This window comes from Papio anubis, chromosome 2 (assembly GCF_008728515.1).
Source record: "Papio anubis isolate 15944 chromosome 2, Panubis1.0, whole genome shotgun sequence".
Lineage (NCBI taxonomy): Eukaryota > Metazoa > Chordata > Mammalia > Primates > Cercopithecidae > Papio > Papio anubis.
Genome location: NC_044977.1, coordinates 184932657 through 184947251, shown reverse-complemented (window position 1 = coordinate 184947251; position 14595 = coordinate 184932657). Strand labels below are relative to the sequence as shown.

General features: G+C 39.2%; 1 protein-coding gene across 14 annotated transcripts in view; it reads right to left on the bottom strand.

Annotated features, from left to right (window-relative positions):
- LPP (LIM domain containing preferred translocation partner in lipoma) overlaps positions 1-14595 on the bottom strand; it is a 735767-nt gene that overhangs the window by 15362 nt on the left and 705810 nt on the right. For all 14 annotated transcript variants that reach the window (XM_021933886.2, XM_031662904.1, XM_031662912.1 and 11 more), the window contains 2 exons: positions 7185-7363; positions 839-959 (listed from right to left, as the gene is read on the bottom strand). In XM_021933886.2, the coding sequence (XP_021789578.2) occupies positions 839-959; positions 7185-7363 (300 nt within the window). The remainder of the gene's footprint in view (positions 1-838; positions 960-7184; positions 7364-14595) is intronic.

Here is a 14595-nt window from a genome sequence, read left to right as displayed (position 1 = left end):
AAAAAAAAAAAAAAAAAATGCAAAGAACTGTATAACTGTAAAGGAATATACTACTGTGGACAGCTCCTCTTAGGGTCCATTTTGAAAAGTGTTATATAACAGTTAAATGCTGGCCTTTGTCTTTGGAGAAAATAGAAGTTTCTTTGGAAAATAAATACATAGTACTTTATCAAGAGGTGTGTGTTTGCTAACTTTAGTATAAACTCTCAAAGGCCACAACAGCTATGAACCTCGCCTCTGCTCTCTACCATGGTGGCAAGGAGGTAAATGGAACTCATGTCTTCATTTGGCATAGAATGAAATTTAAGTTAACAGGGCATCCAGATCACAACAGCGGCAATGGTTATACTCTTCGGGAAGTTTTGCTTTACCAAAAAGAACATGCAGATATACTGCAGCTCTAGAGGCGTTCAGGAAACTGAGCAATTAGCAGTGCATGCTAACAAAGAAATAAATCTCCGTGACTCTGACCAAGAAGTTCTAACCAAAGCCTCAGAGCCAAAGTGAAAGATTCAATAACACCATTTCTCACCAATTTAGTATTTCGCAATTTACAGTGTCCTTTAATATACAATTTTGTATTTCACTCTCACACCTTATTTGGAGGAGTTAAGGACCTGAACCCTTTCTTCCGGTGAGGAAGCAGACTGAGCGAGGTAAAGTGACTTATTCAACAGCATGTGCTTGGAATACTAGTGTCAGATCTAAAATCCAAGTCCTAGGAGTAAAGGCACTAAGGCCATTCTGAGATTTAGTAATTGCTACATCTATATAACCCAGCTTGAATGAGCCTTTCAATGCCTGCCACAGACTGGCAGGGCAGGGGTGTCAACCAGACCTCGCATCGGTAGCAGTGAACATGGAAATCTCGATCCAAAGCCACAATACGGACAGTCTCCTCCTGGCCCGGGGCTGGCATAATAGGCTCCTTGCACACAGAACATCGCGGGGCAAATTTCCTGAAAATAGAGAGAGAGTTCTGGTTACATACTGCACATTGACACTGAGGTGGGACACAGAGGTAAAAGGAAAAGGTGGAACCTGAGTCAGGATATCTGCTTCCTCATCTGTAAGGTGAGGGAGTTAGACTGAGGGGCTGTGGAGGTTCTTCCATCAATAGGTGGCAAATACTGTGATATTTGACAAGGTGAGAGAGTGAGCGTGTGAATCGCTTGGGCATGAAGAGCATCTAGCGTCTCTTTCCTGCATGGTGTGTGGTATGAAATTCACCTTTAGATAGGTTCTGAATGCAAACCCTGTGCTTGGGCTAGGCTAACTGGAGGAGAGAAAAAAGTCCTGTCCAGCCCCTATTTGTTTCTGACTTTTGCTTCTAGACTTTTGTATGCACTCCTCAGGTCCCAGAAAAATATTCTGAGGCTGGTATCTTTGCCTTGTTCCCACCTTTTAGAGCTTCTTTCTTGTAAATTTGTCTTGACTTCTAGGAACTGACACAAGAAGACTCAAATACATAACTTTTCAAAAGGGCAGAAGTTAGTGAGTTTAAATATACATTACACAAAACTGAAAATGGCCAAGTCTGCATTTCCCACGTTTTTTATCGTGTTAACCTTTTGCTTAAAAATTAAAAGTTAAAGAGCTATCAAATTCTTTAAAGGATTTTAGCACTATTAAAGGGTGAGTGTATACTAACGCACATACACATACATATACATATACATAGGCATATGTGTATGTTTTTGAGGCTGCTGGTAAATAATTTTAATATTTATTAATTTCTTAGTATTTCTTAATATGATCAATGGTACCTAACATTTTTTTTTTCTATGACAGATTAATTGGCTGAAAATATAGACCATGTATCTATCTGTATCTTCTGGAAATTGGAAGTGGTATTTATGAAGGTATGAAATGACACATGATTTGAAATGGACATGGATAAGAATTGAAGAGACTTTAAAAAAGAAAATCAGACTATGTGACTCAGTTTTTTTCATGGTACTTGTTTTAAGATAAATGATGTTAAAAATTTATCTATTTGTAGTGAGACTTAAAAAGAAATAATGATAGTAATCTAATACTTTGCAGAGCACATTATGGTTGTCATAGCATTTCTACATCCATTATACTCTATATGTACATATTAATTTTCCTGGCAGCACCCAAAAAGCATCTGTATGGCTGCAATCTAAATAAATATGAATTAAGCAGCAGATCAATTGATTGCCGTGAAAGAAAAGTTAAAAGGATCATGGTACCACTACAGCAGTAATCAGAGTTGTTATAATTGGTATTTTATATAAGAAGTTTATATTCAGTGGCAAAAAATTGCTTTGGACTACCAGATTATTTTTAAATCTGGGTCATCAGTGGTGAAATAAGTAGGCTTCTGGGATCAACTGCAAAATTTCCTTTCCCCAAACTCTGTGAGGGCAGAAGTATGTTTTCCTTATCAGTGTATCCATAAGCCTTCTCCAATTTCCCCAAATAGAATTATCTACTCCTCTTACACAAAAATTCAGTCACTGAATTTATCCATTTTGGTAGTAATTGTTTGGATATATTTATGGGGCACTAAACTCTAAGCTTCCACAAGATAGAACTTTGCTCTGTCTCGGAGTCTCCAGAAACAATCACTGTGACTGGTACAGAAAAAAGAAAGTTGGGCTATAGCTAATGAAATGAATCTGTCATATTTCTCTGTAAAAATGATATTAGTTGGGCTTTATGTTCAATCTCAAGGTTCTTCCTCTTTGGGAAGACATAAACTGTATTCTTGCTGAGTAATGATTCTTTCCTACCGATTGGCCTCATTTCCATGATGAGAAAAACCAAAGCAAAGAGGCAGGAGGTGGTTCTCATAGTGCCTCTCACAGCGTTCCTCCAGTAGCAATTGGAGGAGGGTTCACAATCCCAGGTGGTCTATTTCAAGGCTTAGCTCACTGAGTGGACAATAATCATAAAAATACATTTGATGAAAACACTTTTGATGATTAAAGTTACCATTTATTGAGTGCTTATTATATACCAAGCCCTGTTAAGCGCTTCACACACTTGACATTGTTTTCTACTGACAGCAACATGATGAGGAAGTATTTTTATCATTTCTACTTTACAGCCAACAGAGCCAAGGCTCAGAGAGGGATGATCTTGGTCACTTTGTATTCCGGCACATTTCTGGCAATCAACAAATGGATGCTGATTAAATACCTAAATGAATGAGGGTAATCATCTTGGTAAGAAAGCACAGATAGGGGAATAACGCCTCCATACACACAGGCAGTTAAAGAAATCTGCTTTCCTGGGTTTTCTCACTGGGATTACAAGAATAAGCAAGGACTTCCCGTACAGACCTGAGACGGAGTTCTATATATTTCTGCAGTATTTCTATTAATTTATATATACAAATCCCTATTGCAAAAATGATACAAGATGGTTACTGTAAAGTTATATATCTGTATACACAAACACACATATGTATATACACACACACGTATATTTCCATACCAGTCAGACTGTGGTAAGTGCTATCTACAGCAGACTTAGAAAACTCTATAAAACACAGAGATTAAGATGTAAATCCAAACGTGAAAAAAGGGAGGGGCGGAGATCCGGGTTTTCTTCCAGGAAATGGTAACTGAGTTGGGCCTTTGAAGATAATCATTTAGGTGAAATGAGAAAATGTGTATGTGTGTGTTGGTGGGGGGGAGATGGTCTTCTAGAAGACAGAGTCTGCAGTGGTTGCAGCGGTCATCTGAAATGACATCTGTGAAAGATTGCATGTCCAATAGGCTGGAGAACATGAGCCAACATTGACCAAAGGTGATTATGTAGAGGATGGCCCATTAACAAGGTCTCAAAAACAGTATTCCAGAACCTTGCTACACAAAGTGCAGGCCATGCGCACCTGGGAGCTTGACAGAAATCCAGAATCTTAGGCCCCGCTCCAGACCTGATTTAAAATCCAAAGTTTAACAAGATCCCTCTGTGGATTACAGGCACATTAAAGTTTGGGAAGCACTGGTTTAAAACACAGACTAAGGCTGGGCGCGGTGGCTCACGCCTGTAATCCCAGCACTTTGGGAGGCCGAGGCAGGTGGATCACCTGAAGTCAAGAGTTCAACACCAGCCTGGCCAACATAGTGAAAGCTCATTTCTACTAAAAATACAAACATTAGCCAGGCTTGGTGGCGGGTGCCTGTGCTACTTGGGAGGCTGAGGCAGGAGAATTGCTTGAACAGGGGAGGCGGAGGTTGCAGTGAGATGAGATTGCACCACTGCATTCCAGCCTGGGCGACAAGAGCAAGACTCCATCTCAAAAGAAAGAAATAAAATAAACAATAAATAAATAATAAATAAATAAAAGGCAGACTAAGCAGGTGAGGCAAATCCCTTCTTATGGGTCTCCTGTATTTCAAGGTAATCTCCATTCTGAGGTTGCTCCAGTTACAGCAAAGCAAATCTCCCCGAACACAGAGAACCCTTTCCTAACTCTGTGCCTCTGCTTTTTGCCTGAGTTGTTCCCTCTGCTAGGAATCTCGTTTCCCACTTAAAACACTCTTGATATTTCCTTCCACCAAGCCTAGTGTGACCGCAGAGCCAGGTGATCTGACTTTGACAGCGCCAGTCCTTACCTGTGCCTGCCTCATGGAGTTCAGCCCTTTCTCCCTGTGTGCACACTTTCTCTGCCCTCCTCCTGGCAAGCTCCTTGCTGACAGCGACTTCTCTATATATATCTGCTCAATTTCTCTCCTTGTATCTCTCTCCTTCAGCATTTAATGCAGCAGTTGGTACACAGAGGGTTCTTTATAAATGTGAGCTGAGCTGAATTAACATGCATTTTCTAAAGGTCCACAGAAGGAGACCCACGCAAAAGGACCACAAACAAGGCCCCAAAAACTGTCTGGAGGAGGAATATCCCTTTGTCTGCCCTCTCCTGGGTCTTTCAGTGACGAGCCTATGCTGGACTTTCAGCTGCTTTGCATTCTAGTAATTTTAAGGCTCATAAATAAGAGTTCCGTAAAACAGTTTCTGATTTTCCTTTAGGAAATGGGGAAAGGATCAAAACACTTCTGTCTCTACATACCTGCCAATCACAAAGACAACATTATTATTATTTTTTAATTTATGTTTTAACGTGCATTGAACTAGTGGGAAAGGTTAGCTGGGGGTTTTAATTTTTTACCCCCCTTTTAGTTGCTCAAGTCTGCCTTTTTGGGAGCTTTCAGACCCACACACTTATGTCACCAGTCACCAGTCTCTAATTATGCTCCCTACCCCTAGACATGAAAGATAAATGGCACAGATATAAACTTACATTTGTCAAAATTGATTTCCTGCTTTAATTGAGGGGTGTAATATATCAGTCTTTTCTAGCCACAGAAACATGTGTGCTCTGATTATAAGTACCAGTCTTTCTTGGATTAGGGTAAGTCTAAGAAAGGAGAGAAACAGTCACAGAACATACTCCCCATTGAGATCTTTTCACTTCCCTTAAATAGATGCAGGGATTTTTTAATGTGTAATTACAAGCTAAAAATATCAATAACGTGAAGTACAATTTATGCTGTGACTGCCCTTTAAAAGTGAGTCCTTCCTTGTCTAATTCAGGTTGCAAACTTCTGCCTCTGGGGTTTTTTAATTCATTCATCCTCACGTCTTTTGGTGAGGTTTTCACTTTCTTTGCTACTTGGAAAGTGGTTAGGACATTCATTTTTAAAATATGAGTCTCAGGTCTCCAAACTGCTTGTGGTAAGTGCTTCCTGGTTGTTGACAATCAACACAGTGGTGACAATTAACTCAGAAGACTTCACACTTGGAGGCCATAGAATGGATACCCAACCTGGTGAGCAATACAAGCTTCATCTCTTTGATAGCCTCAAAGGCTGTCTTCAAAGCCACTGCCCAGCAAACACATACAGAAACCTGAGTCCACCATTTACAGATCATATCTATAGGTTTAATACCGTCCATAAAAATATAAAAGAAATGTTTGCTGGGCACGGTAGCTCATGCCTATAATCCCAGCTCTTTGGGAGGCTGAGGCAGGTGGATCACTTGAGGACAGGAGTTGAGACCAGCCTGGCCAACATGGTGAAACCCCCTCTCTACTAAAAATACAAAGATTACCTGGGCATGGTGGTGCATGCCTGTGGTCTCAGTACCTTGGGAGGCTGAGGTAGGAGAATTGCAGTGAGCCGAGATTGCACCACTGCACTCCAGCCTGGGCAACAGAGTGAGACCTTGTCTTTAAAACAAAAACAAAAACATATATATATATAAAATAAATGTTTTATATAAAAAAATATATATAATATAAATATATATATTGTTTTATATATAAATATATATATAAGACAAATGTTATCAACTAGTTAACAAACTGGCCAAATAAAAATAAGCAAAATACAAAACTGTATAAACTTCTTAATTTTCATAAAGACCCCAGCCGTAATACAGGAAAGAAGGACCTACAAATGAGAGAAAGGAAGTAGTGGGGAACAGATTATCTTGGGCTCATGAGTAACTGGCCTTGATCTTGAGGCATCATTTTTTAATCCTTGTCAAAAGAGCACACAATTTGCATTCATTAATTCTATTAAAAAATAACTTGAGAAAGAGAAGACTTGGGTGGAAGAAAAGGCTGGGGAATGGCGTGAATATGTTGACAATGGCATGAAACTGCCTCTGAATATGTGAGAGGCTTGCATTAGTAAAAGAACTGAATGGTTTTCTGTGTCTGTCCACCATAACTTCCTATCGGTAGAGTGGCAGGGATGTAGAGATTAGCTCTTGAGAAAACTCTGGGTTGTCACAGCTGAGAGAGCTTTAGAGAGGGTTTGGTCTAATGACCAAATTGAAGAGCTCAAATAAGTTGAGCAATTGCCAAATGTCACACATTTTGTTCATATTTAGGCCAGGATCCTGTTTCTTTCTAATACATACACACTATAGCTGAGCCAGCTTTTTCATCATTAGAGTTACCCAGAGATGCAATGGACAAGCTCTGGGGAAGCCATGACACAGAGACCAGGCTGGATGACTGCATGGATTGTCTGATACTGATTCCTGCATTGGATGAGGGGATCAATAAGCTCTTTTGAAGTCCTCACTAAATCCTGAAATTCTGTAGTTCTGAGAGAGAAGAATGTATGCCCAGATGCCAGGCAGTAAGAACAGACACCAAAAGGACTGGCAGGGTGGCGACGAGAGAGTAGGTTGCCTACTTGTGGAAGTCCTCAATGCAATGAATGAGCCCGCCAGCATCCACAGTGAACGGGATCCCATCCAGGCTGCGGTGGCACATCACGCAGGTGAAACAGTGAGGATGATAGGCCTTCCCGGTGGCTCGGAGAATCCGCTCCATGATGGGCTTGGAACACACATTGCACTGCTCCAGAGTATTCTGGGGAAGGAAACAAACAACATTAGACTGGGACAGAAGGGGGTCCATGCTGCATGATAAGCCTCTTTACAAAACAGATTGTGTCAAGTCCTTATCACACTACTCTAAGGAAGGCATTTATCACCATTTACAAATCACACCTACAGCTTTAATACAGTCCTTAAAAATATGAAACAAGTGTTATCAACCAATTAACTAATAAACTGGCCAAAGAAGTGTGTTACAGAGAGAAGGAAACACAATTAGATGGGTCAGATGGCTTTTCTAGTATCATTTAGGTAGTAGGTGGCAAGTCCAGAACTGAGAACATGTGTTTTCTGACTTCTATCCTTGTTCCTTTCTTTGTTTCCTATAGCAAAGGTGATGGCAAACTTTTCTCTAAAGTCCCATATAGTAAATCTTTCTGGCTTTGTTGTAACAACTGAATTCTGCTATTATATCTGGAAAGCAGTCATAGATAGCATGTAAACACATGGGCATGCTTGTGTTCTAGTAATACTTTATTTACAAAAAAAAAACAAAAACAAAAAAACAGACAGTGGGCTGGATTTGACCCATGCACATAGTATGTTGACCTTTGAACTATACCACTCGAGTTCTCCAATTGAATGCTTCACTATTACTTCTAAAACTTGATTCATTATCAAAGACATAGTGTGACCACTTAGACCATAGTACGATCGCTAAGACCTCTACTTTTTACAGAATAGTCTGTCAGATAACTGAGACAGAGCATCCTAGATGCAGAACCCAAATCAGAACTCAGCATAATCAATTAGTCTTCCGATCATTTAAAGCTTTGATTTACACACCATCTCCAAGTTTAGAGTTCGTAAACTCTTGATAGAAATGTTGAATGTACAAGGGAGCTGGTTTGAAAAAGTGAATTAAGAAGCTCATTTATCTGGCCTTAAAAATATGCTAAGCTTTAAAAATATACAGCACCCCTTAAAAGGGACACTGCTTAGTGAGTAAGGTCACAGAAAGATCGGCTGTTAACTTTCCATCCCCCGCTTTAATCCCATGCTCTTACCAAACAACCACGTTTCACATGTAAAATACTATATTCCAACTGAGATATCTGGACTAACTCATTGAGTTTACAATCAGGAGTAAACCTGGGATGTGGATCTTATTAGAAAGAAGCAGAACTGAATAGGATGTGGAAATTCAGGCGTAACTGCTTTTTTTACCATGAGGATATTTAAATGGCTATGAAGCAAGAAGTGTCTGTATGTAGGTAACTAGTGTCCTTATGTCTAACCTATAGCAATGACCTCTGATTTGGCTTCTTTGTTTGCATCTCTATTCTTATAATACTCCCCTTGCTCCTGCCTCCAATGACTTCCAGTTTTCTTTCCAAACACAGATGTGGTCAAGTACAAGTACCTTTCTGGATAACAAAATCTTAATGGCTCCACAATGTCAAAAGAGCTCACTCTTTACATGGTATCCAACCCTCCTTTCTAGGCTCCAAGCCTCCTTTCTAGGCTCAGCTTCTCCCAAACTACTCACTCTTGTTCAAACCTATGTGAAACTCCCATACTCCTGTGCCTTGGCTAATGCCTAGATGTATTGCAATTTGCCATTTTGACCTTTCAAGGTACAGGCTAGAAGGCCATTCCCCAGGGAAGCCTTCCTCAATGGTCCCACTTGGAATGAATTGCTTCTTTCTCTCCCATTCCTGAGCACTTTATTTGCTTTGCTCACAATACTTTAAGTGTGCACTTTATTTAAATTATTTATGCATATGTCTATTTCCTCTACCAGACTTTAATTTCATTAAGGGCAGAGACTATGTCTTAAGAACGTATTTCTCTGTCCTATAATGCACCCAGCATACTGTCTGAAATAGAAATAAGCCTGAGATGAATGTGTGCAAAAAGAATGAACGAAGGAATATTGTTTATATCCCACTCTGGCAGCACAGTGCTGGCCTGACTCCCTTAACTCTGGAATCCATCCCAAGATGAATTGGTAAATCCATCATCATCCTTCCCTCAAAGCTGTGGTTGCCTGAGGTTCTGAAATTGCTTCGTATGCCTCTGGTCACAGTCCGAACGCATGGAAACTATTAACCTATTTGTTTTTCCCATTTTGAAGTGGTGAAGTTAAAATAGCAGAAGAGCACAGGGTAAGAGTCTGGAGATGATGATGGTTTGAAGAATGAGGGCCTGTTTCTTTTCTACCCTGACAGTCTGAGCTAATGTGGCTGGAAATTGTCTTCCTAGGACTTATGTTTTGCTCCTCTGTGGGTTTTTACCTTTTTTTTTTTTTTTTTTTTTTAAGTCAGCCCTGTAATGGAGTGGAATAACCAGGAAATGTTTGACCAGAAAATGTTTTTGTTTGCATTGAGGCTTGGCTGCAAGATTCAGCTCATTTACTCAAAACTAGCAGCAATAGAACAGGCTTAGTTCCTATGGAAAGACCTTGTGGTCTACAGATGCTGCATTCAAAGAACAGGTAATACAAACACTTCTGCAACAAAAGAAACAAAGTAAAAAATGTGATTAAAATCAGCCTATTGCAAAATGCCCTCAAATCGGAAAATAAAAGTTCCAAGAATGCAGTTGACTGGCATCCTAGGCTAGTGAATGATGTAGAAGGACATGTTATCCTTCACCAGTCTGCGCCTTTTACTGCAATCTTCCCCTTTCGGTCTCCAGTGGGGTCCACTAGCAGCCTTTGAGAAAGGAAAATCTCACAGTGTCAGGGAGGAAGGGTCTGGGAGTTGCCTTAGTCTAGGCTCTCTTTCCACAGGTGCGCAGATAGACTTTGAGAATGGATCTGCTGGACCTGAGTTGTGGAGAGCATGAGATGCAGAGGTGGGACTGGTACCCCAGTTACCTGACTCCTAATAATTCAGAGAGGAAGCTAAGAAATTCATCACATGGCCATGAAAAAGGAAAGCTGTTAGGTGAAGAATGTGAATTATCTTTCTGACTTTGTCAAAATCTACTGTATAACATTGGGTAAATAATTTCTTCCTTCGATCTCAGTTTTCCCATTTGAAAAATGATTAATTCAAACTGTAATTTTATTAATCTGTAATAAATCAGTATTAACAACAATAGAAAAAGGTACATGTTTACATCACCAGAAATATACAAAAACTGGATAACCCCTTATCAGAGGTTTGAAAGGGGCATTCATTTGCTAGAAGCCCAGACTATATTACCTTTACTATGCACCTCCACTGATAATTCTAGAAATTGCTAATGGTAATATTGTAAGCACCATAGAGGGATATTTTTGTGTTTAGATGATTATTTTAAAGCCAGACATGCAAATATTGTGTTCATCTCAACTAAGTTAACATGAAATGGTTGACAAAACAGTTTTGAAAAAAAAGAAAGTAAGCAAATAAGTGAAAGAGGGAGGTCTCTAAATATGCCTATTCAAATCACTTTTTTTTTTTTTTTGTCTAGTAGGGTTGCCAGGATTGATAGCTGGGGATTTAAGAGGAAAGAGCACATTCCAGTTTACGAACCTTCAGTATCAGTAGGTGTGCTTTGTGACTGGACTCCGGATCCAGCTCCATCGCTGTCCCATGCACTCCTCCTCCCAGCTGCCACACTGAGCTTTCTGCCACATCTTTAATAAGCAACATTCTTTTACAAGCCCAAGACTATCTTATACCCTACTTTGCTTAGAGAATGCCTACTCATTCTTCAAAGTGAAACCCAAATGTCACCTCTTCTGAAAAATCTTTCCTAAATCTTTTTCTGTTGTATTCCAAGCAAAATAAGTAACTTCTTCCACTCCCATAGGATTGTGTTATGCTTCCCCTATGACACTGAACACAATGTACTTGATTTAGTGGTTTATGTCAACCTCTATGACTAAACTGCCATCACTCCTCCCTCCTCCCATGAAGCCATAGTCTGAGGTTGTGTTTCCTAGGAAACAAGTTCTGAAACAGATTTGCACACAGTTAGTTATCCAGAAGTGTCCTTGCAATCAACACCTGTGGGAAAGTATAGGAAGTCCCTATACTTCTTATACTTCCTCTTCCTATTGTATACTCTATCTACAGTATCCACAATAGTAAGCATCCTTGCCCAGGGACTACAAAGTCTGTGACACACAGTAAGTAATTGGTAATCAGCTGTGGAAGGCCTTTGGCCAAAGCTGAATGAAGAATGCAAATTTTATTCATTTTGCAGCAGGCACTGTTTGAGGATTTTTTTCCCATAAAAAATGTTTTAGGCTACTCCAATGAAAGTATGGTTAAAGTGAAAAGATGTAAGAGTGGCAGAAAAAAGCAAATTCTGTTGCTAAAAGTCACAGCTTATAAACTTTTCTGAAATGTTGGCAATACAATTGCGACTAAAAACAAAAAACTCAGTGAAACTAAAAGTTAAATCACAAATCAACTTTGTACAGAAAACTCCCAAATGCAACTGTTTTTAAGTCAGAGATACAATGGGGTAGTATTTTTTCCTATCCTTGGATATTGTGTAAATAACTTGTAACTCACAGGCAGAAAAGCTAAAGAATCGTATGAATATAAATGAAGCATATAGGTAACATAAATATGAACTACTAATGAGATGATAAAGAATAAGAATATTACCATTATTTACATATTACACAGGTATACGTAAGTGTTCAATTTTGAGTATTTAAAATCAAGATATATAGTCTTCATTTACGTAAGTAATTGAAGATTCAGAAGACTATAAAGTGACTCCTGCCATTTGGAAATGTTAACATTTTCATTTTATAAAATTAAAATGTGATCTCATATTCATCTTTACCTTTTTTAGGTACAAAAACAATATCGTGAAACAGGAAAGATTCTTGGAAAGATAAGGAGTGACATCTCATGATCTAGATAGTTTAGGTCTTGTTGAGATAAGAACAAAAAGAAAAAAGAGAGAGTTAGAAGACATTCAGTATTGAAAAGTCTTCAGTGATTACACTAGCCGAGGAGTTTTCAACTCCTTTTACTTGGCCATTCACCCATAATCCTTTCTTCAGGGAAGCAATTTATCAAAAAAAAAAAGCACATACTAAAGAGCCCAAAATCACTTCTGGCTGAAGGGCATGAAGAGATGGAACCTGTACTATCTGAAAAACTATGATTCTAGTCCAACTGCTGGATTCAAGATAGGGAACACAGCTAGTGACAGATTGGGAGTTACAATACAGGTCTCCTAATTCTCTGTCCAGTGGAGACTCTCTCTCTGCTATATCACATTATATGGAATCTGTATATCAGTAGACATACTCTGTATTTTCTGTATTTCAAATAGAAAGAAGGCATTCAGGCTTACTATCTGCAAGTTACATGCAAATAAATAGAGAAAACATGTTAAGATCTTAAGACAGTTTATCTCCTAAACTCCTACAGGATAAGAGAAAACTTGTCATTGGATCCCAAGCATCTACAACAGTATGCTTGCATAAAATTAATGTTCCTCAACCATCAGTTAGTTAATGAATTAATAAACTCCAAGTGAGTACTTTATAGAAAATAATTTTTGTTTTGTTTTTTTCTATTTAATCCTGCAAAACAATTCTCTAGTCTAGAGCTTTTCAACTGGCAGGTTAACACACAGTGTGCTTCAAGTGGGTTCTGGGTGCACCATATTTGGGAGGGTTTGGAGGGACCAGAGGTGTCCAGAGTTCCTGAGTGGTTGCCTTGGGACAGGAGAGATCTCATCCACTTACTCCAGTGTGCTGAATGAATGTCATCATTTTCCACATGAACTGGGATGTGAGAAAGGTTGGGAAGTGCAGCTCAAGTTTAGGTGTTCCCAACAGAATGGCAGTGTGGTACAGTCAAGAAGGAGCAGGGCTCCTCAGCCAATTTCTCTTGAAATGCCAGTGCCATTATTTGAACTCAAAATACTGCTATTGCCCAATTTAATTATGGAATACAAACTTATTCTATACCTTGATTCTGTTCATCAAGGTTGCTTCCCAAATGGTGGCAGTACTTTTGGGTTTCCTTTGCAGGTGAAGATATCATTTTACCTTGGTAGTTCCCATGACTGTATATTAGATAACCTTCCAACGGCTCTGCCTTCCTGTGAGATATGCACTTTTTGTTAACATTTCTCTTGCTCTTTCTAATGTCCTTTGCCTATATCTTAATCTAAGTCAATATTTGTATCTGTATATAATGTGTTTTTTGAAACAGACTGAAAATAATAATCTCAAGCTTAATAGCATCCCACCCCTGTGACTGTGATTTTTCAATTAGAATCAAAATTCCTCTTTTACAGACGAAGGTTTTCCCGCTAGACAGGAAAAGTTTTGAAACAATGTAATAGATAGCATCAAATCTCTAAACTATATTTTTTTGATGTCATGACACAGCCCCTTACCCCTGAAAATGACAGCTATGAAACACATAACTGAAAATTCAGTAAAAGAATTTCAACTTTTTTTTGTTAATCTTCTGGAGCACAACTTTTTGCATGTATTGCCTCAGCTTTCTTATAAACTCTCTTCAAACAAACTTCTCACATGCCTCTCTAAAGAGCAGAGCTGCCTCCGCACTGATTCTAATACTGCAGAAAGCCTAAAGAGTGGAACAAAGCGTTCAACAGCCTGGCAGGTACAGAGGAAGAGACGGAAGATAAAGACGCCATCCCTGCCCTCAAAGGTTCCCAATGCAGTGAGAGAGGTGGACACAACTATTAATCACCAACTGAGGCAAAGGGCATGACAAATTGCTATCATTGAGGCACAAGTAATGAATGATGGGAACGCAGAGAAGAGAGTAATTACTTATGAATGGTGAGAGAGCAGGCAGTATGGTGGTGGTCTATGACTTTAACAATCTATTCTAGTTGTAATTGGATTTGGCACTTGAAATCAAACTTATTTTAACCCACTCTGGAATTAATGTTGTGCTATAACAAGAGTCTTTAATATCTAATACTCTTTGAGAGGAGTCGCAGATAAGCCTGCACTGAAACAAATTCATTGCACAGGAAGAAGATTGTAACAAAACCTGTGTACTAAACAGCACTGGTGAAAGGGAACTCAATATTGCCAGACATGAACATCCATTTTTTTTTTTTTTTTAAAGACAGAGTCTCACTTTGTCACCTGGGCTGGAGTGCAGTGGTGTGATCTCAGCTCACTGCAACCTCTGTCTCCCGGGTTCAAGTGATTCTCCTGCCTCAGCCTCTTGAGTAGCTGGGACTACAGACGCATGCCACCACACCCAGCTAATTTTTTATTTTTAATAGAGACAGGGTTTCACCATGTTGGCC